Source organism: Bos taurus, chromosome 1 (genome assembly GCF_002263795.3).
Source record: "Bos taurus isolate L1 Dominette 01449 registration number 42190680 breed Hereford chromosome 1, ARS-UCD2.0, whole genome shotgun sequence".
Classification (NCBI taxonomy): domain Eukaryota; kingdom Metazoa; phylum Chordata; class Mammalia; order Artiodactyla; family Bovidae; genus Bos; species Bos taurus.
In genome coordinates, this window is record NC_037328.1 from 66,259,623 (window position 1) to 66,286,183 (window position 26,561).

Consider the following 26,561-nt stretch of genomic DNA (forward strand, 5'->3'; position numbering starts at 1 on the left):
GGTAAAAGGTAAAAAGAGGTGAAGTTAGTATTTTGCATGTACTGAGTTACATAAGCATAACTCAATATAAGTAAAATATTAGCATTTCAACATGTAATCAAAATAAAAAAATTGGGACTTCCCTAGTAGTCCAGTGGTTAAGACTCTGCACTTCTGCTGCACCACTGCAGTGGGCATGGGTTTGATCCTTGGTCAGGGAACTAAGATCCCATATGACAAGCAGCACAGGGGGGGGGAAAAAAAAAAGGAGGTAGTCATGAGGTGAAGGTATTAGAAAGGATCCAGAGGTTCCTCCTTTCACCATCAGTCTCTAACACTAGTGCTGTGCTATGCTTAGTCGCTCAGTTGTGTCCAACTCTTTGTGATCCCATGGACTGTAGCCTGCAAGGTTCCTCTGTCCATGGAGATTCTCCAAGCAAGAATACTGGAGTGGGTTGCCATGCCCTCCTCCAGGGCTAACACTGGTATCTATGGGTTAATCCTTAGACGGCCTTGCTTAGCAGAAGGTAAACAGTATGCATGGATGTGATTCAGTGACAGAACAGGACCATCTGTTGCAGACTTGGCCTGAATGAGAAAGATGAAGGCAGCAGACTCTTTCTCTTTCTCCTAGAGTAGAGTATGACTCTGTTTTTTGAATGGTTTGAAAAAGACTTTGTAAAAGCTTAACCAGAGAAATCAACAAAGAGATTGTTTAAAATCTATGACTGTGAAAAACTGAAACTGATCTAAAATTTTACAATAAGGGGTTATAAATCTAAATGCTTTGACTGAAATCCTAATATGAACATTAACCATGTGTAAGTAAATAACTACATATTAGGAAAACTAGATAAGTGAAATAGAGTTGTGCTATAAAATATTACTATGCTCCAGATAAACCCCAGGAAAATCACTGAAGAACGCCATTCTATAATTCAAGAATTATAATGATCCTATTATACCTAATATATTATCTATACATTGAAAACATCCAATATGATATGCTGCACTTAAACAGGACTTTACAATTGACAAAATACTTTCCCATATATTAGGTCATCTGATCCACAGAACAACTGAGTGAAAAACACAGGGTAGACATTCATTCATGTATCAAGCATATGGGAGAAGTTGACAATAAATAAGACTTAGTGACTTATCCTTGAGAGACTCATAGTTCAAGTAAAAACAAAAAAAATTAACAAATAACAAACTGAATTTTGGTAAACGATGCACAAGGTTCTATCAAATTAATAAGGACTGAATATCTAAATCATTTTGGCCCTAAGGAGGTTCTGACAGAGGAAGAAACAAAGGCTTAGAAAAAGCTAAGTTAAAAGACTTAACCAAGACTTTACAGCAGGTAAACAGCAAAAGTCAAGTCTGAACCCATGTCTCTGCCTACTAATCCAGTACTCTTTTTTACTACATCAGACTTACTGCTCTCTGAAGTATGACAGCCGCTTTATATTCTGTAAGAGATGGCCTCTGTTGGCGAAAATTTTTCCTTTCCCTGTACCCTTTCCAATGTTTCTGGATAATCAATGCTGATTTCTCTTCTATTTCCCGATTATGTTTTTCCACCTGACCTAAAAAGATGACAGACACTATTACAACATACTCACTTCTATGCTTTCTCAAATTCTAGAATCAGGACAATCAAAGTAACAATCTTGTAGTCCTTTAATTATTTTCAATATGATTTTCCCAATTCTATTACTTTACAAGAGCTCCAAAAGCCTTCTCAGTTTATGCATCTTCTTTAGAAAAAAGACTCACATAATTATTTTGAATCCCAGGAATGAGAAAGGACTAAAAATCCAATAGCAAGACTATTTAGAAAAAAAGAACCATAAGTAAATAGAAAGTCATTCAGTACCACCAAAAGGAAAGGGCACATTGTGCATATACGTTACCTACTCTGCATGGTTCTAAATTTCTCTTTAGTCACTCATTTGGTTCTACAGATAATTTTCTTTTTAGTTTCTAGCAATTGGTCAGCATATATCCTAGGGTTCACAGTAGCTAATTTAATTTTTAAATTAAAAATTTTTAATTTAAAAAATTTTAATTTTAAAAATTAAAAGGGATATATTTGAGAGATAGTGCCAAAATTCATAGGACTTAGTAGTGAACTACATGTGGAAGGAGGGGAAAAAATTCCAGGATGTCTCACAGATGGTACATTGAGTAGACTGCTGGTGCAATTACCTGAGAGATTAGAAATACAGGAAGTGGAAATCTGTGGGGACAGATAATGACTAGCTTTGGGGATGCTTGTGGCTATCTAAGTAAAGCTAATCAATAAGCACCTGGCTACAGAGCTGAGCTGTCCAATGTAGTAAGCACTAGTCACAAATGGCTACTTAAAGACAATAGAATAAAATTTAAGGCCCTCAAGTGCACTAGCCACATTTCAAGTCAACAGCTATCTCTATCACTGACACTTTACTGAACAGTGTAGACAAAGAACATTTCATTTTGTAGAAAGTTCTGTTGGGTAGGGCTGATCTAGATCTTAGGAAAAAGGGTGAGGATGCAGACAAGACTTAAGAATGCTAAGCACTCATTTGGTAATTGAAACTACAGTTATGGATGGGATACCCCAGGAAGAGCAATATGAGAATAATGGGGTAAAGAAGGAACCCTGGGAAAGATCTGTATTTAAGGCAAAGGAAGACAAGTAAGAGGCTATTGAGGGATACTAGGAATAAGTAGTAGGAAGGGGAAGAAGAATAAAAAAGGAATCTTGAAATGACTCAGATTTCCCAGGCTACACTTTAATATTAATTTCAGCTTTGTGTGTCAAAGATGGCAAGAAGGTGTCACCAGGTTTATACTGAGGCATGAGTTAAGTTCTGAGAGCAGAATGTAGCAATATTCTAACATCTTACTTAAGTTCAAGGGGTTCTTTCTTTATGTCAAAGACATCTATCTTTAAGCATAAAATTTTATGTTTCACTGATTTATCTGAAAATTAAGAAAAATTAGTGGAGAGATTGCTCATCATCAACTAGTAAGTCTAATCAGAAAAAAATAAGACTTTTTTTTTGACTGAAGAGATTAAGATTTACCTGAAAAAGCTGAAACAGGGGTAAAGGTCCACATTTAAAAATTAACTCATCAGGTAGCTATGAAATTTGGTTTATCAAAAGCTACCCTATCAATCTTATGCTTATAAACTGATAATGCCACACACCTGGATGAACTATTTCAAGCATATTCAGCCGTATTTCTCGGGAAAGTCTCATGGCTCTCTGCCTTTGAATTTGCAGCTGTAATCTGTGGTCCTCTTCTTCCTTCTGTCTACTTAGCTTCATTAACATCTTTGTTCGTTTAGATCTATGACAGAAACATTAAGTACACATAATTTTCATAATCATATATCTACTCAAGAAGTATATGAAAAAAGGCTTAACCTTGATAGTAATCATATAAGTACAGAGAGCAAAAAAATTTTTAAAGTGTAGTTAGAATATGATGAAATAAGTTTTCATGTGCTGCGTGTACAACATTTCTGAAGAAATATTTGGATATATGCATCAAATTTTTTTCTGGAGAAATATTTAAAATATGTATCAAACACCTTAAAAATCATAACCAATTAATTCCATTTCTAATACTCCTTAAGGAAAAATCTGATACATATGTCAATATTTATGTTCAAGGATTTTCTCCACAGCATTACAATAGTAACAAGTTGAAAACAAACCGTATGTCCTACAATGTTGTTGCTGTTTAGTCGTTAAGTCATAGCCCACCAGGGTCCTCTGTCCATAGGACTTCCCAAACAAGAACACCGAAGTGGGTTGCCATTTCTTACTCCAGGGGATCTTCCTGACCCAGGGATTGAACCTGCATCTCCTGCACTGGCAGGTGGATTCTTTACCATTGAGACACGAGAGAAGCACATATCCTACAACAGTGAGTTATATAAATAAATTCTGGTTCATTCACTGGATGGAATTCTATAAACTATGAAAAAATAAAAATTTCAAAGAAGCATTTAAAGGATTTTGTTCATTTAACTCAATCAACATTTATCTGAGTGACTGCTGCCTATAATCACTGTCCCTAAGGCAAACAAAGAGACACAGTTATGCCTTTGAGATCAATTTCAAGGGGAAGTTGAAAGGTAGTGGAATATGCCACTTTGGCATAAAGACTGTTTTGAGCTGGGGGCAAAAGAGAATGACGAAGCACAGAAAGAAGTCTTCCCAGAGTGTCTTTTAACTGACTAAAAGCAGAAACATCTGAGAAATGAGGACTGTCACAAACTTTTCCTCCCAAGGTTTGGCCATGAAGATGGAAAGTTATGCTAAGACGAACCTGCACAAATAACACATATCTTTCATTAGTTAGTTCCCCAACATATTTACTTTCCCCAATATACTTACCTTCCCACAGTTCACTGTCCTTAGAAGCCTAAAAACCTTTTCTTTTCACCTGTCACTTCTCTATAAATTATTCTTTATATATATATACATACATACAATATATATATTATATATATAAAATTAAGCCCAAGTTCTTTTCTTTTTTTTAGGTAAGAAGTGGATTTATTTAGAGAGATACACATTACGTAGACAGAACGCGGTCTGTCTCAAAAGGCTAGAACAACCCTGGGAGAAACACATTCCACTGACAGAGTGTGGGCCATCTCAGAAAGCAAGAACTATATAAACCCCAGTTCTAACCACCCCTTAAGTTATGCATCATGTCAGGTTTCTTCCATGTGATGTGTGCTTCACATGTTAAGAAATTGTTTTTCTTTTGTTAATCTGTTTTTGTTTCTGTCAGTATAGTCTTCATGACTCCAACCAATGAACCTAAATAGATAGAGGGAAAAAAACTGTTTTCTTCCCCTACAAGTAAAACAAATAAGATAACTTAAATACCAGCACCATGTTAGAGGTAGGCAAATTGTGAGCTTTCCTGAGAGTAACCAAGACGGCTGTTAGCTGCTTCAGAAAACCTTGCTGAGGAAAAGGGCAGAAAATGAAATTTTAACAGAAAATGAAGTTTCTGACCATGAAAAATGATTAAATAAAAAAGAAAGCCCCAAGAAAGTGCTTTAAAAAGAGTGTGAGTGTAACAGAATATCTCTTGTTTAATCCAAAGCTCTGATGAATCTAGGTCCATGATAATGAGTGGTGGGCAGTCCCTCCCCCAAAAAAACATGGGGGAGGGAAATTACTCTGAGATAATGACCTGACCACAAAGAGACAGAAATAACCTTTGCAGAAAGCCCAGCTACAAAGGAAGCAAAAGAAATTTGCATAAACTGTTGCAACTAATAGAAGAGGAAAGGTGCTCAAGCCTGGAGCAAACTGGAGTTTAAAAAATTAAAAACATTATAATGTGAGATTTAAGCAATTTTGGCCTCATGGAAAATGCCTTTTAAGAGATATATTTATAACCACTCTGGTCTTGCTACATAAAGAAATGGAATTTCTATTTTAAACAGTGGACTATTAATTAGATTCCATAGATACATTTCTAAGTGGACAAAATCTGTAATTCTAGGATACTTTTAAATAGATTTTTTAATATTGCAAAGGAAAATAGACTGGCAAATTTGGCAACTACTAAACATTAAAGGTCTGAATCCATGGCACAGGGGCACCTTTAACTGTTTAAGAGGATGTACAGCGGAAAATGATAGTAGGTAGAATTCACGAGTGGTAACTATTCTACCTGAGTTCACTACAAAGGTAAAGCTATACCAAGAACATCTCAGATTCTTGTAAACAATATATTGTGACTCTCAAAATATCCATCATTTCCCAAATTTATTTCACCAAAGAAATAATTAATACTTTTAAAGAAACAGCAGGTAAGATATACAATAAACCTTGAGCAATGCCTGAATGGATTATACTTGCCTCTCATGTGTACTATTTATTTAATAGATCTGTCTGCCTAATTAGATATGTAAATCTTCAAGGGCAAAAAATGTGCATTTTCCTCCCTACCACATTCTCAGTGCCCAGTAACATGCTAAAAAAATTTTCTATTATTTTAATCTTGTGAGTTACACAGACAATTATCCCACCTTATAGATGGGAAATGTGAGGCTAAGGGAGGTAGGGAAACTTGTCCAAGATCATTCAGCCCATAAGTTGCTGAGGAGGGATACAAACTCAAGTCTGTTTAATTCTCCCAATACCTAGGATAGGCTCTGGAATATATTAGGCACTTGAAACATGTTTTAAAAATTACATGTTTAAAAATTCCATTGGTAGCTTTTTTGCTACCAATGAAATTCATGCCCAATGATATCAGTTAACTTTTTAAGTCTTCTCTGAAGGAACTTTTACCAATGAAAAGAATGTCCATTAGGGGACACAGCCAGAGTGGCTTCAATACCTACCACTAATCCACACAGGTTCTTAGAGGCAACTGAAAGAAAACACAGATACAAACAACTTAGCTCCTAACGTCATTAATGATAAAGCAGGGCCATCTCACAGGTGTTTCTTCATGCAGCCTATTTTAGTTCACTATTTTAAAACATGTTTGTAACTGAGAAACACAGCTGCAGTTATTAAAATAGTTTCAGTTTTCTTAAAAAAAAAAACACTGACTTCTGGAATATGCAAGTGACACTTCAGTGAACCAAATTTAGCTTTAAGTTAGGTTACATGAAAACATCTCTGAGATGGCTCCAATTTATCAACAATGACCTAGGAGCTAACTCATGTGTGTGTGGCATGTGTGTATGTTCTTTTTATTGCCTCTAAGAATCTAGATGTAGTCATGTAAAAACTGGGCCATGACTTCATTATTTCATTTTTAGTCTACTTGAAATAGAGATAAATGTCAAACTATGTCATACGTCAATGGCCAAATCTATCCATGACATATTTACTGAGCAAAATCAGGTTAATATACTTAAGCTTTTTAATATTCATACACATTTTTACCATAATTACATTTGAACAATTATGGCAACTTTTGGTTTTAAGGGTTTAATGAGATATTGACCATTATTGGCTCCCTCTGTAGACCTGGCTCACAAAAGTCTTAAGTGAATAGGATTAGGTATTTGTTACATTAGATTCCTGTTTTATGTTATGTCCTCTGTTTTTGAAAGTATAATAAGGTTAATGAAGTGCTGGCACTCAGAAATGTATGAAGCAAGAATGAAAGAAATACACTAGAATATTGAAAAAGAAAAAAAAAAAAAAAACTCTAAGTTTTCACTCAGCTATACTCTAATAAGATATATCTAGCCCTTTCAGGGAGAAGGCAACAGCACCCCACTCCAGTACTCTTGCTTGGAAAATCCCATGGACGGAGGAGCCTGGTGGGCTGCAGTCCATGGGGTCGCTAAAGAGTTGGACATGACTGAGCAACTTCACTTTCACTTTTCACTTTCATGCACCGGAGAAAGAAATAGCAACCCACTCCAGTGTTCTTGCCTGGAGAATTCCAGGGACGGGGGAGCCTGGTGGGCTGCCGTCTATGGGGTCACACAGAGTCGGACACGACGGAAGCGACTTAGCAGCAGCAGCAGCCCTCTCAGATCATCAATCCTCTCACCCAAATTTTTTACCTGAAACTCCTCTGCAAAGTAATCACAGCAGATGGAAGCTTCTTCAATCTCTTTCTAGTCTGGAAACCCTTCCAATAAGCTTGAATCAAGCAAGCTGCTTTATGTTGTTTCTGAAATTAAAGGCCAGAATTAATTTAAAGATATCCCTAGGCAAGTTGTTTTTAGAAGTTTACTTCTTAAAATATCAGCCTGGGCAAGTATTAATCTCCATCTTTAATAAGTTGAGCAGAAGGCAACATTTGTATAAACCCAGGACAGGAACAGCCTAAGAATATTAAACCTCATCTCCCAAAGGAGGCTCAGTTAGGCAATATCTAAAAGGTATTCAAGATGCAGTCTGGTCAGCTTCAAATTCTCCCTAATTAATATCACTTCCATTCTCATTACAGGGATTTCACAATTTTGCTTATTTAATGCTTTAACATCTTTGCTTCCATTCTGATGCTTAGCTTCACTTATTCAAAGATACAAGGGTATGAAGGACTCTGTATAGATTAAAAAAAAAGGCTCTAGGGTTAAAAATTTAGAACATAAAACAACTTCTCTCATCAAACAATAGCTGCTCTGGATTTTAGGGGAGAATAAGTAAAGGAAGGGGAAGAGAAAGCAAATAAAAGATTCAGGAGACTACTACTAGCCAGTATTTTCAAACTAAATTGTTTACTGAAATTTTAGTAAATATGCAAATTATTTTTATAATTCAATACCTGGTCTTTTACTTCCTGACAGGCCTTAGGGCTTAAAAGACCAATGAGCTGTCTAAGTTCTTGACTAAACTCTGTCCCAGGTTCTTGTTTATTTAGTAGACTTCTAAGTCCTGAAATGGAATAACAAAGGCATAGCTATTAATAATAAAATATGATTTTGTTATCTAATCAGAATTTGAGGTTAAAATGTATAGTTTAGAAACAAATGAAAATAACAAGATTAATCACATGATTTTTCTTTTTCTTTTTCTCAAAAACTTCTAGATAGAGGTCTTTAAGATATTCCACTGTCCTAACAGTTCTGAGGTATTTACTTGTGAGATCTGATGCAAAATCTGCTTAGTCAATCTCTTTAATTAGAAAAAACAGGGAGGAGAGTGGAATCATTATGCTAAGTCAAAGGGTAAAGTTATATATATATTTTTTCCTGTTCCAACATAAATACCTTACACGAGAACATTTTTAAAAGATATTGAATATATACTGAGTAAATGCCTATCCTGTGGAAGTACTGAAGCTGGCTATTAGTTACTATTAATTAAAGGAAGTTATTATTAAATAAAAATATCAACAATGTATGTGATATGGGGTTAATTAATAGGCTCCTGAGCATTTATTATAGAAGTGTTATAACATTAAAATACTGCACTTCCATCCCAAATTAAAACTGAGTAGTAATGTAAGTTACAAAATAAGTACTATTTCTAAGGCATGGAGGAATGATTATTGTAATGTATGTGTGCAATATACATAAGCAAGAGAATGGGCTTGGAGTGTACAACTGGGCTTCCCCTTGGGGGCTCAGATGCTGAAGAATCCGCCTGCAATGCAGGAGACCTGGGATCCCTAGATTGGGAAGATCCCCTGGAGGAGGAAATGGCAACTTACTCCAGTATTCTTGCCTGGAGAATACCCATGGACAGAGGAGCCTGGAGGGCTACAGTCCAGGGAGTTGCAAAGAGTTGGACACGACTGAGTATCTAAGCACACCATAGCAATATATGGGTCTTTCCATGTCTGCTACTTTAAGACTCAAGTTCTCAACAGTATTAATAACTGTAAAATATCTTGAGGAAACTGAATAAGTTCTACTGTTGAGAAAGAAAGGGAGACAGATTAAGATAGAATTCCTTTATAATGAACTCTGTTGGGCATTCACATTTCTATAGAAGAAATAAAATTACAGTAAGAATATGTATCTAGCATAGTACCTGGAGAAGGCAATGGCAACCCACTCCAGTACTCTTGCCTGGAAAATCCCATGGATGGAGGAGCCTGGTAGGCTGCAGTCCATGAGGTCGCTAAGAGTAGGACACGACTGAGCGACTTCACTTTCACTTTTCACTTTCATGCATTGCAAAAGGAAATGGCAACCCACTCCAGTGTTCTTGCCTGGAGAATCCCAGGGATGGGGGAGCCTGGTGGGCTGCCATCTATGGGGTTGCACAGAGTCGGATACGACTGAAGCAACTTAGCAGCAGCAGCAGCATAGTATCATCTAGAGTTTTATTACTGGGACTTCTCTCTCACAAAGTTCACAGTAATGACTCAAGTAAGGTATGTCACTCACGTCTGTGTGTATTAAGTCCCTTCAGTCATGTCCGACAGACTCTTTGAAACCCTATGACTGCAGCCTGCTAGACTCCTCTGTCCATAGCATTTTCCAGGGAACAATACTTGAGTGGATTGCCATGCCCTCCTCCAGGGGATGTTCCCAACCAAGGACTGAACTTGCATCTCTTGTGTCTCCTGCATTGGCAGGTGGATTCTTTACCACCACTACCTGGGAAGTCCATTAAATATATCACATTGTATTCTAATTCTTGAAATTTTATATACAATATAGTTAGTTGCTCAGTCTTGTCCGACTCTTTGCGACCCCATGGGCTACAGCCTGGCTAGGCTCCTCTGTGCAAGGGATTCTCCAGGCAAGAATACTGGAGTAGGTTGTCATTTCCTTCTCCAATATATAATATAAATTATTATTATTAATATATAACTCTATATTAATAAGATACTTAATGAACTAGAAACCTATTTCTTGACCATATTGAATAAGAAAATATATTGTAATAAATTCATGACTCTGCCTAACAAAGAAATAAAAGCTCACATTAAACTTTGCTTAGCAGTTGGAAAAAAAAAACAACTGAGTGATTTTGGATAAATTACCTACATGTTCCACACTTTTGTTTCCACTGCTATATAATGAGGATAGCAAACATCTCACAGGGTTGTTATGAATATTAAATATTCTAATACACATAAGGTATGCAGAATAGTATCTGACTTATAGTAAATGCTCAATTAAAGAAAAGCTATCATAAGGTAACGGTAATACACTGAACCCTTTCCTTCTCAAGTTTCTGAATTTTTATTCACATGATTTTGGGGGTGATGGGGATTTTTTTTGTCTTTGAGGAAAGGCAGTATAGGAGGTAAAGAGTAATTAATAAATGATGTAAAGATTAAAAGGCTGTCAAGCTCTCAAGCAAAGCTCTATTTTCTCAATAAAGTTAGGGAAGATCACTGATCTTTTCGGTCATTATGTTATTACACTATATGGCATATTTAACACACAATCTTTTGTGAGGAAGGGAGCAAATTATTCACTGTAACCTCATCGATAAAGTATCATATGCCATCTGTTGAGATATGAAGATGGCTGGATTATATAGTTTTTCCCCTGAATTGTTACCTGTTGTGACAGAGTTTTTATCTGCATGCTTTAATGACTTTTTCACAACACAGGTATTTTGTTTTCCATATACCATCAATAAAAATGTTCTCTTTAAAAATCTCAAGAAAAGAAAGAATATATGTATTACCTTTGTAGCAGGCACTTAGTCTCAGTAAAATCAAAATTTCCTGATGGGATTCAGCCATCAACAGTAGTAGCTTTGTAGCAGTACCTCTTATGACTGGACTAGGAGTTGATAAAAGTTTGAAAACAACTTCATCTAAAATTGAATGCAGGATTTTCCCTTCTATTCTGAGTAAATCACCACTAATAGAATAAAAGAATAAAAAATGTACCATTACTAAATGATGGATCAGTATCACAACAAATTAAACAAAAAAGGTGCAGCAACTTAATATCTATGGACTGATCCAGGAAATTAACCAATATTTTAAGTGGCTAGCTTAGTTTCAAGAATATATCACATTACATCAACTAATTGAATTCTTATTGTATGTAAGGCACCATGCCAAGTAAAATAGTGAATACAAAGTAGTCAAAGAAACCTGCAATCAATTATTGGAGAAAGATTAATGTGCAAAATAGTAAACAGATGGTTCAAAAGTTTCAAGCAATAATAAAAGGAAAATCACAGGACAGTAAGTACATGGTTCATTGCTTAATGATGGATGAAGACAAACATGTTATAGAAAATCAATTATCATATACTCAGGAGGAAATTTTTCTTTTAGTATTCCGTCATTACACAACAACTTCATGTTGCATTACTGATGTCATGAAAAATTATCTGAAACTCATAAACAGTCAAAAGGAATTACTAGGCGTCCTTTTACTCACCCCGCCAAGCAGTATATGATTTTCTAGGGGTATGTTCCTTTGATTATCCATTTACTACTGATTAGGATATTTTACAATTCTGTAAAAGTAGCTATTGCATAAAAAGATGCTCAACACTGCTGATTATTACAGAAATACAAATCAAAACTACAATGAGGTATCACCGCACACCAGTCAGAATGGCTATCACCAAAAAATCTACAAAACAATAATGCTGGAGAGGATGTGGAGAAAAGGGAACCCTCCTGCACTGTTGGTGGGAATGTAAACTGACACAACCATTATGGAAAACAGTATGGAGATTCCTTAAAAAACTAGGAATAAATCTAGAGTATGACCTAGCAATCCCAGTCCTGGGCATAGTCCCCGAGAAAATTGCAATTCTAAAAGACACATGTATCCCAATGTTCATTGCAGCAGTATTTATAATAGCTAGGACATGGAAGCAGCCTAGGTGTCCACTGACAGATGAATGGGTAAGGAAGCTGTGGTAATATATATACAACGGAATATTACTCAGCCATAAAAAGGAACACACTTGAGTCAGTTCTAATGAGGTGGATGAACATACAGCATATTATACAAAGTGAACTAGGTCAGAAAGAGAAAAACAAATGTTGTATATCAACGCATATATATGGAATCTAGAAAGATGGTACGGTTGAACCTATTTGCAGGGTAGCAATGCAGACAGGACATAAGAGAACAGACTTATAGACATAGGGCAGTGGGGTAGGGAGGAAGGAGAGGATGGGATGTATGGAGAGAGTAACACAAAACATATATATATTACCATATGTAAAACAGATAGCCAATGGGATTTGCTGTGTGACTCAGGGAACTCAAACTGGGGCTCTGTAACAACCTAGAGGGTGGGATAGGGACAGAGGCGGGAGGGAGGTTCAAGAGAGAGGACATAGGTATACCTATGGCTAATTCATGCTGATGTTTGGCAGAAACCAAAACAATATTGTAGAGCAATTATCCTTCAATTAAAATGAAATAAATTTAATTATTAAAAAAGATGTAATAAAAAAGAGTATGTATAAACAATAGAATATTACTCAGCCATAAAAAGGAATGAATTTGAGTCAGTTGTAGTGAAGTGGATGAACCTAAAGCCTCTTATACACAGTGAAACAAGTCAGAAAGAGAAAAACAAGTATTATATATTAATGCATATATATGGAATCTAGAAAAATGGTACTGATGAACTTAGCAGTGAATGACTTGTGGACACAGTGGTGCAAGTTGAGGGTGGAACGAACTGAGAAAGTAGTATTGACATATTTACAACTATCATGTGTAAAACAGATAGTCACTGGGAATTTGCTATATAACAAAGGGACCCCATCCTGGCACTCTGTGATGACCTAGAGAAGTGACCTGTGGGGACAGGAGGAAGGTTCAGGAGGGAGGGGATATATATAATTATGACTGATTCATGTTGTTATATGACAAAAACCAACACTGTACTGTAAAGCAATTTTCTACCAATTTAAAAAAGAAAAAAAAAAAACCCAGATGTTGGCTTGTAGAAAGCAAATAATGGCAAGGATTCCTATCTGAGAGCAATGCAAACAGACTCTTACTCAAAAATATAAATAAACTTTTGTCCAGTTAGAAAAAATAACCATGAATGTTTATAACTGGTATTTTCCACTATTCAGCTTTTGTGGAAAAAGGTTATTCTGGTCTTCTTCCATCCTCTGTTTACAGATTTTTGACCTTTTTTTGTTGTTGTTGTTTTCTTTGTAGGCTTTCCAGTACACCCCTAAAAGGTTACTCCCTAGAATTCCATTTTGGGCCAATTTCTTTTCTTACTCAATTCATATTTTTCACTGAGCTCTTCTCTCATGTTTTTAACTATACTTTTTAGCCTGATAATTCGTAAGTCCATAATTCTAGTCCAGATCTCTTCCACAAGTTCTATTCACTGTCAGCGGACATTTGAGTTGTCTTGTCTTTGACTATTACAGATAAAGCTGCTATAAACATTTGTGTGTACAAATCTTTGCATGCACTCTTATTTCTCTACCTGCTGAACATATCTATGTTGGACAAACCAATATTGAATCTGTTTTGGCTAAGAAGAGGTGGCAAGAATACACAGAACTATATAAAAAAGATCTTCATGACCCAGATAATCATGATAGTGTGATCACCCACCTAGAGCCAGACATCCTGGAATGAGAAGTCAAGTGGGCCTTAGGAAGCATCACTACGAATGCTAGTGGAGGTGATGGAATTCCAGTTGAGCTATTTCAAATCCTAAAAGATGATTTTAGGATTTGATGTGATTTAGATGTGAAAGTGATGCACTCAATATGCCAGCAAATTTGGAAAACTCAGCAGTGGCCACAGGACTGGAAAAGGTCAGTTTTCATTCCAATCCAAAGAAAGGCAATGCCAAAGAATGCTCAAACTACTGCACAATTGCACTCATCTCACATGCTAGCAAAGTAATGGTTAAAATTTTCCAAGTCAGGCTTCAACAGTATGTGAAGAGGAACCAGAGATCAAATTGCCAACATCCATTGGATCATAGAAAAAGCAAGAGAGTTCCAGAAAAATATCTACTTCTGCTTTACTGACTATACCAAAGCCTTTGACTGTGTGGATCACAACAAACTGTGGAAAATTCTTCAAGAGATGGGAATACCAGACCATCTGACCTGCCTCCTGAGAAATCTGTACGCAGGTCAAGAAGCAAGTTAGAACTGGACATGGAACAACAGACTGGTTCCAAATAGGAAAAGGTGTACATCAAGGCTGTATATTGTCACCCTGCTTATTTAACGTCTATGCAGAGTACACCATGCAAAATGCCAGACTGGATGAAGCACAAGCTGAAATCAAGATTTCTGGGAGAAATATCAATAACCTCAGAAATTCAGATGACACCACCCTTATGGCAGAAAGCGAAGAGGAACTAAAGAGCCTCTTGAAGAAAGTCAAAGAGGAGAGTGAAAAAGTTGGCTTAAAACTCAACATTCAGAAAACTAAGATCATGGCACCTGGTCCCATCATTTCAGGGCAAATAGATGGGGAAATAATGGAAACAGTGACAGACTATTTTTTGGGGCTCCAGAATCACTGCAGATGACTGCAGCCATGAAATTAAAAGATGCTTGCTCCTTGGGGAAAAAAGCTGTGACAAACGTAGAAGGCATATTAAAAAGCAGAGACGTTACTTTGCCAACGAAGGTCTGCCAACTCAAAGCTATGGTTTTTCCAGTAGTCATGTATGGTTGTGAGAGTTGGACTATAAAAAACGCTGAGTGCCCAAGAATTGATGCTTTGGAACTGTGGTGTTGGAGAAGACTCTTCAGAGTCCTTTGGACTGCAAGGAGATCAAATCAGTCAATTGCAAAGGAAATCTGTCCTGAATATTCATTGGAAGGACTGATGCTGAAGCTGAAACTCCAGTACTTTGGCCACCTGATGAAAAGAACTGACTCAGAAAAGACCCTGATGCCAGGAAAGAACGGAGGCGGGAGGACAAAGGAAGAACAGAGGGTGAGATGGTTGGATGGCATCACTGACTTGATGGACATGAGTTTGAGTAAGTTCTGGGATCTGGTGATAGACTGGGAAGCCTGTGTGCTGCAGTCCATGGGGTCGCAGAGGGTCAGACACGACTGAGCAACTGAACTGATACCACTGTCTACTATTCAATACAGAAAACTTGGTATCATACCTGAATTCATCTTTTATTTCATTCCATATCAAAATGTTCATCAAGACATGATGATTTTTTTATTTTGACCAGCTTCATTACAGTATAACTGATATACAGCAAACTGCACATATTTAAATGTATAATTTGGTAAGTTTTGACATTCCCCCATTGCAATAAAGATAATGAATATATCCATCACCCCTTAAAGTTTCCTTTTGTTTCACTGTACTCCTTCTCCACTTACCCTCCCTGGCACCTTATTTACACCTCTGTCACTATAAATTAGTTTACCTTTTCTAGAATTTTATACATAGTTATGACTATAGATCCTATCTGAACATCATCAGTTTGCAGAAATGATTCCTGCAAGAAATGATTACTTTTTATTACTAAAGGAAGAGAGGGGGGGGGAAAGAAATCAAAACAGAGATTCTATGATGGCCCAAGTTTGATTTTCTCATCTTATTAATGCCAAATCAAAGTATGACCATTTCTGCTAAACTTCCTGCCTTTGTACACTATTTTAAGATGTAGGCAGTTTCAATAACCACATGAAGTGAAACTGACTGGGAATAATTTGATCCTTTCAGATCTTGCTTTTATTGTTTAGATGATCTACAGTAGTGCTCAGTCTAGTGCTATTATTCCCCACTACCAAGAAGAAACTATCCTGAGTACTCTACCTAATGCTCCATTTTTCATGAAGTTTTCCAGTTGTGCAGCTGGATCAGGCAGCATTCTAGCTCTGTTTGAGTTTCTGGTACTGCTCCTTTTAATCCTTCTGGATTACTGTTTCCAAGACATCGAGCAGTTTCCTCAAATGCATGTGCTGATCAATACTCTACTGAAAACTTGAAGGGGATTCTGCAGATCTCTGGGGTTCTTTGTGCAGCTCTCTCTTCCATGATATCTTGTCTTATGAACTCTAGCCTACTTTTCACGTTCTGTATGTTGTTTCTTATTTCTGTGCATTTGCTTATGTTGTTACCTCTGCCTAGAATATTGTTTTCTCTTCTCCTCACTGGTTAATTTCTCATCCTTCATCTCAGTATTACATTCTCCTCATCTATTTATCTCAGTTTCATCTCAGGGGTTACATTCTCCTGGAAGTATCCCCCACCTCAGTTTGGTTTAGGAGCGCCTCTTAATACTTAATTAACATTGTACCTTATTACCCTGTTATATAGTTGTATTTATGTATTAGTCTCTTCCACTATACTGTAAGCTATTTGAAGATAAGGTTCATATCTTAATCGATTTTATAAATCCAATGATAGACAATACTTGGCACATATACTAGATACTTAACAAATCCATATTGAGCTGAAAAAAATCAATGATTTCAACAGTGTTTACTCTGCCTTTCTATTTTAACCTGGGAAAATTTGTCTATAACTTCTTTTATACTCTAGAAGGGCATAGCACTTGGCAAATACTGAGCTTGCAGTCTGCTATATAAGTACATGATTGTTCAGTCACTAAGTCGTGTCTGACTCTCTGTAACCCCATAAACTGCAGCATGCCAGGCTTCCCTGTCCTTCACTATCTCCTGAAGTTTGCTCAGATTCATGTCCATTGAGTCAGTGATGCTATTTGATTAGTTATTTATTATCGTGATCCCAATATTCTCCTTCAGATATCACAGTAATTTTTCTTCTCTAAGACTGAGATAGGGCTAAAATCTTAAGTTCTGAAATAAGATATAAATTCAGTAATAAACTTTCTTTTACAGTATATTTTTTATATTCATTAAAAAAATACAATGGTAATAACAAAGCTTCTTAAATGTTATATACAAGTCATATACAACTGATTTTAGTAAAACTGGCAATGCTTCTCATCAAAAACAAAAAAATTCTATATATTTTATAAAGCCAAGTCACCTATTGATCTGCAGTATGTTCTGTAGCAGAGTCATGACCATAGATCCTATTTGAACACTATCAGTTTGCAGTAAGCGCAAGAAATGATCACTTTTCAGTACTAAAAAAAGAGAAAAAAAGAAAGATTACGATTCTATGATGATACAACTGGGATTTACTTGTCTTTTCAAAACCAGATCAAAGCATAATCATTTCTGCTAAACTTCCTGCCTTGATATACTTTGCAATAAAGTTATACTTGTTTTTTCCATAACCATAATAAGGCAGTTATTCCATTTTTATGGACAATTACAAATAAACAGTAAGCTAAGAATGTATCATTATCTTCCCTTAAATTAAAAATAAAATATAACATATCCTAAAACTGAGTCTCCTTTTCTAACAGTGATTTCATTGAAGACAATCACATTTTCTGTGAAAAAGAGAATATGAAGGAATAGCAATAGTTCAGATGATTATAATCAGCAGCTCATGTACTTAAAAATTTAATTGTTATATAATGTACCATATTTGCTAATACCTTGTCTTAAATAATAATAAAATCACTAACTACCCAGAGGAATATTTGGTTTGTAATTTTTAGGCTCTGAATAGCCAGTTATGAAGACCTGGCACTATATGCTTATGTAAGTCACTTAACCTCTCAGAAAATGTTCTTCCCCTGTAAAGTGAAAACTAACAATTCTCTCACAGACTACTGTAAAATGTCCTAGAACAGGGTTGTTGTTATGTTCAATTGCTAAGTCATGTCAGACTCCTTGTGATGCTATGGACTGAAGCACGCCAGGCTTCCCTGTCCTTCACTATCTCCTCGAGTTTGCTCAAACTTAAGTCCATTAACTTAGTGATGTATCCAGCGATCTTGTCCTCTGTCATCCCCTTCTCCTCCTGCCCTCAATCTTTCCCAGCATCAGGATCTTTTTCAATGAATTGGCTCTTCACATCAGGTAGCCGAAGTACTGGTGCTTCAGCTTCAGCATCAGTCCTTTCGGTGAATATTCAGGGTTGATTTCTTTCAGGACTGACTGGTTTGATCTTGCAGTCTAAGGGACTCCCAAGAGTCTTCTCCAACATCACAGTTTCAAAGCATCAATTCTTTGGCCCTCAGCCTTCTTTTATGGTTTAACTCTCACATCTGTACAGGACTACTGGAAAAACCATAGCTTTGCCTAAACGGACCTTTGTCGGCCAAGTGATGTCTCTGCTTTTTAATATGCTGTCTAGGTTTGTCACAGCCTTTCTTCCAAGGAGCAAGCGTCTTTTAATTTCATGGCTGCAGTCACCATCTGCAGTGATTTTGGAGCCCAAGAAAATAAAGTCTGTCACTGTTTCCATTATTTCCCCATCTATTTGCCATGAAATGATGGGACCAGGTGCCATGATCTTAGTTTTCTGAATGTTGAGTTTTAAGCCAGTTTTCCTCTTTCACCTTAATCCAGAGGTTCTTTAGTTCCTCTTCACTTTCTGTCGTAAGGGTGGTGTCATCTGCATATATGAGGTTATTGATATTTCTCCCAGCAGTCTTGATTTCTAGTTTGTGCTTCATCCAGCCCAGAATTTTACATGGTGTACTCTGCTTAGAAGTTAAATAAGCAGGATGAAAACACACTATCTAGGTTTGTCTAGAAATAGCGTAGGTTCCCATTAAATTTCAGTTAATAGTCCTTTGTTCATTAACTGACTAGAATTTTAATTAAAGTGAGATCAGCTATGCTGGCAAGGCAGCTCTGTGAACACTATCCTAGCTTCTACACATTTTTTCCTCTTTCAGTCTCCTGAGGGGACATATTTGATTTCTTTCACATACTTACTACTGTTCTTCATTTCTGTTTACATAATCCAATATTTCACTAGTTACCATTTTAAAAAATCTAACAACTTCAAAAAACTTCTGATATTATTAAGTATTTTTATGGTTTTTTATTTTCTATTTTTCAATAGCAGAAAAATTCTCTGTAGCTGGGATAAGTGTATATTTCTATTTTTGTCTATCTAATGACGTTTATCGGAGAAGGCAATGGCAACCCACTCCACTACTCTTGTCTGGAAAATCCCATGGACGGAGGAGCCTGGTGGGCTGCCGTCTATGGGGTCGCAAAGAGTAGGACACGACTGAAGTGACTTAGCAGCAGCAAAGATGTTTATTAATAACTCTTTAATTCTGAATTCACTGAAATCATGTAGTATGCAATGTTTATGTATCTTTTCTCTATTTTGGAAAAAATATGATAAAATAATTTGTTGAAGTTATTCTACTTTAATAACATTTATCTTATTGTATTATAAGATTTATTTTTGGAGAAGGCAATGGCCACCCACTCCAGTACTCTTGCCTGGAAAATCCCATGGACGGAGGAGCCTGGTAGGCTGCAGTCCTTGGGGTCACGAAGAGTCGGACATGACTGAGCAACTTCACTTTCACTTTTCACTTTCATGCATTGGAGAAGGAAATGGCAACCCACTCCAGTGTTCTTGCCTGAAGAATCCCAGGGACGGCGGAGCCTGGTGGGCTGCCGTCTATGGGGTCGCACAGAATTGGACATGACTGAAGAGACTTAGCAGCAGCAGCAGTATATTGTTTTCAAGTATAGTTAGATAACTATTTGGTCTCCCAACAAAAACTGATATTTGCCATTTTTTTTAAATTAAAGTTTAGAACATGTGTAAGAGTAGTATATATGACCCTGCATTTATTAGTCACTCAACTTAAACAATGATCAACTCATGGCCAGTCTTGTTTCACCTACCCCATCTATTTCCTGCCTCCCATTTTATCTGAAAGCAAATCCAAGACATCAAATAATTTTACCCAGAAATATTTCTATACATATTCCCAAAATATTATGTATGAATTATTAAAAAATAAAATATAGCCATTATCTAACCTAAATAATTACCTGATTTTATCAAATATCCAGTCACTGCTCCCATTGCCATTTTTTTGGTGAATTTTCAGAAGTTTACTTTAACTGGGATCCAAACAGGAGCCATACAATGTAACTAGTTATCTTTCAAATTTCTTTTAACTTATGGGTTTCTACTCTACCCTTTTTCCCCTTGCAGTTCATTTGTTTACAAAATTATGTCAACTGTCCTTTGAGCTTCCCACAGTTTACTTTTGCTTACTGCATTCCTCTGGTATAATTTAATGTTTCTCTGACCTTCTACAAATTGGTAGTTGGAGCTCCAGGTTCAAAATGATTCATGTTTGAATTTTTGTTATATACATGTCATATGTGAGGTTATAATGAGACATTACAATGAGGCACTTCATATCTGATTGTCTCTCCTTTTGAGATGTTGACAGTGATGGATAATTAATTCACTAAAGGTTGTAAAACAGCATGATTCTATCATACCCTTTTCACTTATTAGCTGGAATATGTTTATAAAGAAAAAATTTTCCTCATCAATATGTAAGAAAAGGCAGTATAAATGATGGACTCTTTTATTTATTAACAGTTTTCAAAATGAATTGGTTCCCTAGCAGACTCCTATGCTAACTTTTTAGTTGTGGCTGGAAATAAGTAATAAAAAGATTAGAGAAATGTTAATAATGATTGAATCTCAGTGATGAGTACAGAGGGGTTAAACTATTCTGCTTCCCACAGTAAAAAGGTTAAAGTTAATAATCTCACTATATTGATGTGTTTTAATCCACTGTAGTTATTACCCTCATTACTGTTCAATTTTCCCATTTCTGGCTAGCAGAAGCCTCCTTATGTTGGCTTTTCACAAAATCCTAACAGACTTTGACTGGTTCCTTCCTATCTAGTATTCAAGATACCTCTGGCTTACCTTGCGTATTTTCTATCTCATACCTATATACAGTCAGCCATTTCTCCAAGGAAGTGGTTCTTTTGAGAGAAAAACTTACTGGACATCCTATTTAATACCTATTTTATTGGTGTTTTAAACTGACAGATTGACCTGAGAAATACTGTCACTTTTGTTATAGTTATTATTTTGAAAAGGAATATGGCATATTTAAAACTTTTTTCACATATTCTGTCTCCTGCTGTCTCTCTTTTAACTAGGTTTTAGTATTACACCATACTGTAGCTAAGCTCTTTACATTTTGGTAAAATAGTTCTTATAGTAGGGAAGTTTATAATATTTTTTTCATAAAGGGAAATGAACAGATAATGCTTTTTTTTTTTTAAAGGAAGTATTTGAGCATGAAAGTAATTGCCTTTGGAAAATGGGAAATGGAGAGAGGTATGAGGGCCAAAGACTGTGTTTTAAATAATCCTTATGGAACTGACTCTGTAAATTATGTACATGCATAATTCTGAAAGCAAAAAATAAAATATTAATATTCAGCTCAATTTTTACTTTCTAAAAATATCAATGTTCTTATATTATTCCTATACATTACATTTTTCTTAGAGTAAATCTTTCAAGAAGGTAGGAACATTGTCACGCTTATTATTAAAAATTACTTTCTAGTCTTAAGGAAACATAAAACTAACATATATTTATATTTTTCAATGTAAGTATAGAAATAGCCTATAAAGTAACTTTCCAGTTTAGTAAAATGTCACCATATAAAAGCTTAATCTTACCTCAATAGTTAGGCTGTGAGTTAAATCATATCTATACTCTTTACATAAGGATTTCTGTCACACTAAGTCTAAAACACAACTGTAATCTTTGAAACAAACATAAAAAACTTTTCCCCTAGAATAAACTGTTAAAATTATTAAGCCTTATCTTAAATTTGCTACATAGAAAAAACTAAGGAGAAAGTTTTATTTTAGCAATATTCCCCTTAATGTAATATTATTGTTAATGTTGTCTGTTTAAAGCTGGAACATCCAAAAAAAAATAAAATAAAATAAAGCTGGAACATCCAAATTTGCCTTTACTTTTTCTGTATGGGGTTATTTCAATGTGCTTTTATTTAACTGTATTTAATTTTATTTAACTGTATTTACTTATCTGTATTTAATGAAGTATTTGTTTTTAGAAAAAAAAAAATCAAACTGATAGCAGGTGACTCTACAATGACTATCAGTTACATTAAAAATCTTTTCTCTTACCATTTTGGATGAGTTGAACATGGCCTCCCAATAGCCAGAAGAGAGAATCAGTCACAACTTCAAAAAAGTGTAGTAATGCATCTTTTTCTTCACCCTTAACACACACACACACACACAAGAATTGACTTCACTGTAATTGTTTTAATTAATAAAAAAGATAGACTTCTCTCCGGAGAGTCTTAGGACCAGGTTTTTGGATCTTAGTTATTTATGAGGTATATAATCTTGAAGCTTTTATTTTCTTAATTTATAAAACTGTGGTTAAGGCTAGTAATATGTAACAGAAGTGGTTGCTATTCAGAGGTCAAATGGGACAATATAAGAAGCATAAGAACTGTAAGTTGATACACTAGGGATTTTTTGATACCAGTCATTCATAAGTATCATCTATGGAGTTTTAAAAATATACCTATGTACAGGTTTTAGTCCAAACATACTGAAATGTGAATCTCCAAAGTTAAAAGTCTAGACATCTACTTTTTACACAATTAAGTGGGTGACTTGGGTATGCGGCCAGGGTTGAACATCACTGCAATATGCACATATAGATGTCAATATATAAAACATTCAGTGTATTTCAGCTGCAGCTTCTACTCTATGACTCCATGAGAGCATGAGACCATGTTATTTAGCTCTCCACTATACACCCATTACATACTATACACCCAGTGTCTAAAACAGTTCAAACACACAGTTAAATCAATATTTATCCAATAAATAAATGACAATTTTTTTCTGCTTCTTTCCTTCTGGAAAGCAGAGTGAGGAATTATTCTAGATTAGAGTATGTGTCAAAGTAGGAAATAAGAAACAATACATTCACAGTTCTGTCTTTCCCTGGCCATGTAATTTTACTGCAAAGTTAATATCAAGGCCATTAATCTCATCCACGTTCTGAATGTACTATGGCATAAAAGTAATAACAGCAAAAATACGATTGCTATGGTTACTCTTTATAATAATGAAAGCATTTTCTTTCTATTATTCTAGTTCAGGGTTAGATAGGTGCTTAAACAGACATGTACTAACAAATATAACAATAATCAAAAAAGAAAGAAGTGCCACATTAGATCAAGAATCCCTTTAGTCCAATAAACTGCCTTAGCGAGTTTCACTGAAAGAAAGGGCACATAATCTTCACTGCTACCAATCTCAAAGAATACTGCTGGGTTCCTAAAATTAGTACTTTCTTTTAAAAGTCCATCAGATAATGTCAACCTTAAATTCATGGCCTCTGAGACCGGTTAACAAAATTTATCCCTAAGTCACTTCAAAATTCTGGCATAGGTGCTTTTCTATTCTTAAACATAGAATATATGTATGTATGTATGTATGTGTGTGTGTGTATACACATATGTATGTATGCCTGTATGTATGTATATTTTAACAAGTTTTCAGTTTAGGCCATAAAATCCTATGTATGTCCTACTATGTACTCCACTACCAACATACCAACTAATTTAAAAATATATATATATATGACTTGGAAGGAAAGTTATGTCCAACCTAGATAGCACATTCAAAAGCAGAGGTACTACTTTGCCAACAAAGGTCCGTCTAGTCAAGGCTATGGTTTTTCCTGTGGTAGTGTATGGATGTGAGAGTTGGACTGTGAAGAAGGCTGAATGCCGAAGAATTGATGCTTTTGAATTGTGGTGTTGGAGAAGACTCTTGAGAGTCCCTTGGACTGCAAGGAGATCCAACCAGTCCATTCTGAAGATCAGCCCTGGGATTTCTTTGGAAGGAATGATGCTAAAGCTGAAACTCCAGTACTTCGGCCACCTCATGTGAAGAGTTGACTCACTGGAAAAGACTCTGATGCTGGGAGGGATTGGGGGCAGGAGAAGAAGGGACGACAGAGGATGAGATGGCTGGATGGTTATCACTGACTTGATGGACGTTGAGTCTGAGTGAACTCCAGGAGTTGGTGATGGACAGGGAGGCTTGGCTTGCTGCGATTCATGGGGTCGCAAAGAGTTGGACACGACTGACCAACTGGACTGAACTGAACTGAACTATGACTGACAAACAACTAGGTAGACAGAATTAATACATAAGTTCAGTTTTCTTTTTATTCTTTTTTTACAGCAGAAACAGAATTTTAATTAATTTTAAACCAAAGTCCAAACTGTTTTGTTTTAGTCTGTGCTGCTGATGCCATGATAACCCATCAACAAACAAGTGCTACAGGAGGACCTGGATGGGCTCAGAGGCAGAGGCTGGGCCTTGAAGTCAAAGAGAGCCAATCCTCCTGCTCAACCAGCCGGTCCATCACACCAGCACCTGCTCCACTGGCACCTGAGTCATAGACTCAGACAGTAGCTTCCTGCCTGGATTATGGACACTACTTCTGTGCCCTTCTGGGCCTGTGCACTGAATCCTCTTTCTCTTGTCACCATGTTTTTTATCCACCAATTTTAATTTCTTCTGTGGTCAAGGGGCCCTCTTTTTTTTTTTGTAGCTGATTTACTCCCTTTGATGGATATACTAAAAAAATTTTTATCTCTATACAAACACCATAGTAACAAATAGGAAAGTATTATGGAAAGTATTGAATGACAATATGAATGAAAATAATATAATTATTACTGCTTTTAAATGGGGAATATTAAATAAAAGTGCTTTGATGAAAACATAAAGCTTTCATAATGGTCTGAGCTCTTCATGAGATGGAAATTCATTTTACAAAGGAGGAAACGGAGGAAGAATGAAACCAAGTGATTTGTGTAAGAATCCAGAGTTAGTTTTTGGCACAGCCAGAAAAAGAAATCAGATCCAGGGCTTTCCCGGTGGCTCAGTGGTAAAGAATCTGCCTGCCAATGCAGGAGACATAGGACTGAAATGACACAGTATGTTATCTGACTATGACAGAATTAAATTAGAAACTGATAACAATAAAATATCAAGAAAATCCTCAACTATCTGGAAACTAAGCAACATGCTTCAAAATAATCCATGGGTCAAAAAAAAAAAGTACATATAGTATTCAGCATAATTCACTCAAGAAATATTTGTTGGACTGATATGAACCCAAATGTTTTGGCTGAAATATTTTGACCAGAGAGGATCTGAATGAGCAACAGAAAGTTCACCTTTATTCTTCTTTACCATTGGAGTTAACAAAGAAAAGCCTTGGGCTTAGAGAACAATACTTTCCTCTACTATTAATTACAGTAGAAATTATGCTATGGAAATAAATATCTATGGGTGTTGCTCAAAACTGAGTAGTAAAGCAGATACTTCAAAAAGCATAGTGTCATACAATATGCTTCAGTCAGCACTGTAAAATTTTCAACTGTAAAGGTTTTTTGTAGCTAAAATGTTTAAATCCAATACTCTAGTTGTTGTTTAATCACTAAGTCATGTCCGACTCTTTTGTGACTCCATGGACTATAGCCCACCAGGCTCCTCTGTCCATGGGATTTCTCAAGAAAGAAGTATGGAATGTGTTGCCATTTCCTTCTCTAGGGGGTCTTCCTGACCCAGGGATTAAACCCACGTCTCCTGCCTGGCAGGTGGATCATTTATCACTGAGCTACCTTGGAAGCCACTCTAATTGTACTTTCAGCCAAATATTGCACACCTGAAAAACAATGTGGAATATCATCTCAAGAATTAAACAGTTTTGGCTACAAAACACAAATCCCTAAGTAAACAAACATACCTTAGCTGCATTGATAAAACATGTTTGTAATCGCCTCCCCAAAACCAGAAAATTTTCTGCAGCCGATGGAAGTAATTCATTGTAAAATTCTTCTGCATCTTCTCCTGGTTCCAAGCCCACACAGCAATGGCTGAAATAAGAGCATAAGTTTGTGACTCATTGCACCAATTACAAATTTTAGACAAATGCTAAGGCTTCTAGACACTGTGTCTTAATGAGAATTTTTAGTATCTTTCTTTTGTTGTCAAGCCAGTAAAGAATTTTTAATGGACAGTTAGTGTAACAACTTTGTTAATAAGTAAACAGTGGTATGAATTTTGCCTGTATTTAGAGCTGCTGCTGCTAAGTCGCTTCAGTCGTGTCCGACTCTGTGCGGGTCATAGACGGCAGCCCAATCAGGCTTCCCCGTCCCTAGGATTCTCGGGGCAAGAACACTGGAGTGTGTTGCCATTTCCTTCTCCAATGCATGAAAGTGAAAAGTGAAAGTGAAGTCGCTCAGTCGTGT

The 26,561-nt window shown here is 36.1% G+C and overlaps 1 protein-coding gene across 5 annotated transcripts in view; it reads right to left on the bottom strand.

Annotated features, from left to right (window-relative positions):
- The window catches only part of IQCB1 (IQ motif containing B1), a 45,530-nt gene that overhangs the window by 11,189 nt on the left and 7,780 nt on the right, over window positions 1-26,561 (bottom strand). For 3 of the 5 annotated variants that reach the window (XM_010801176.4, NM_001046381.2, XM_005201402.5), the window contains 8 exon segments: window positions 26,057-26,186; window positions 22,393-22,486; window positions 17,351-17,450; window positions 11,076-11,254; window positions 8,248-8,357; window positions 7,541-7,650; window positions 3,182-3,324; window positions 1,423-1,571 (listed from right to left, as the gene is read on the bottom strand). In XM_010801176.4, the coding sequence (XP_010799478.1) occupies window positions 1,423-1,571; window positions 3,182-3,324; window positions 7,541-7,650; window positions 8,248-8,357; window positions 11,076-11,254; window positions 17,351-17,450; window positions 22,393-22,486; window positions 26,057-26,186 (1,015 nt within the window). 5 annotated transcript variants of the gene reach the window in all.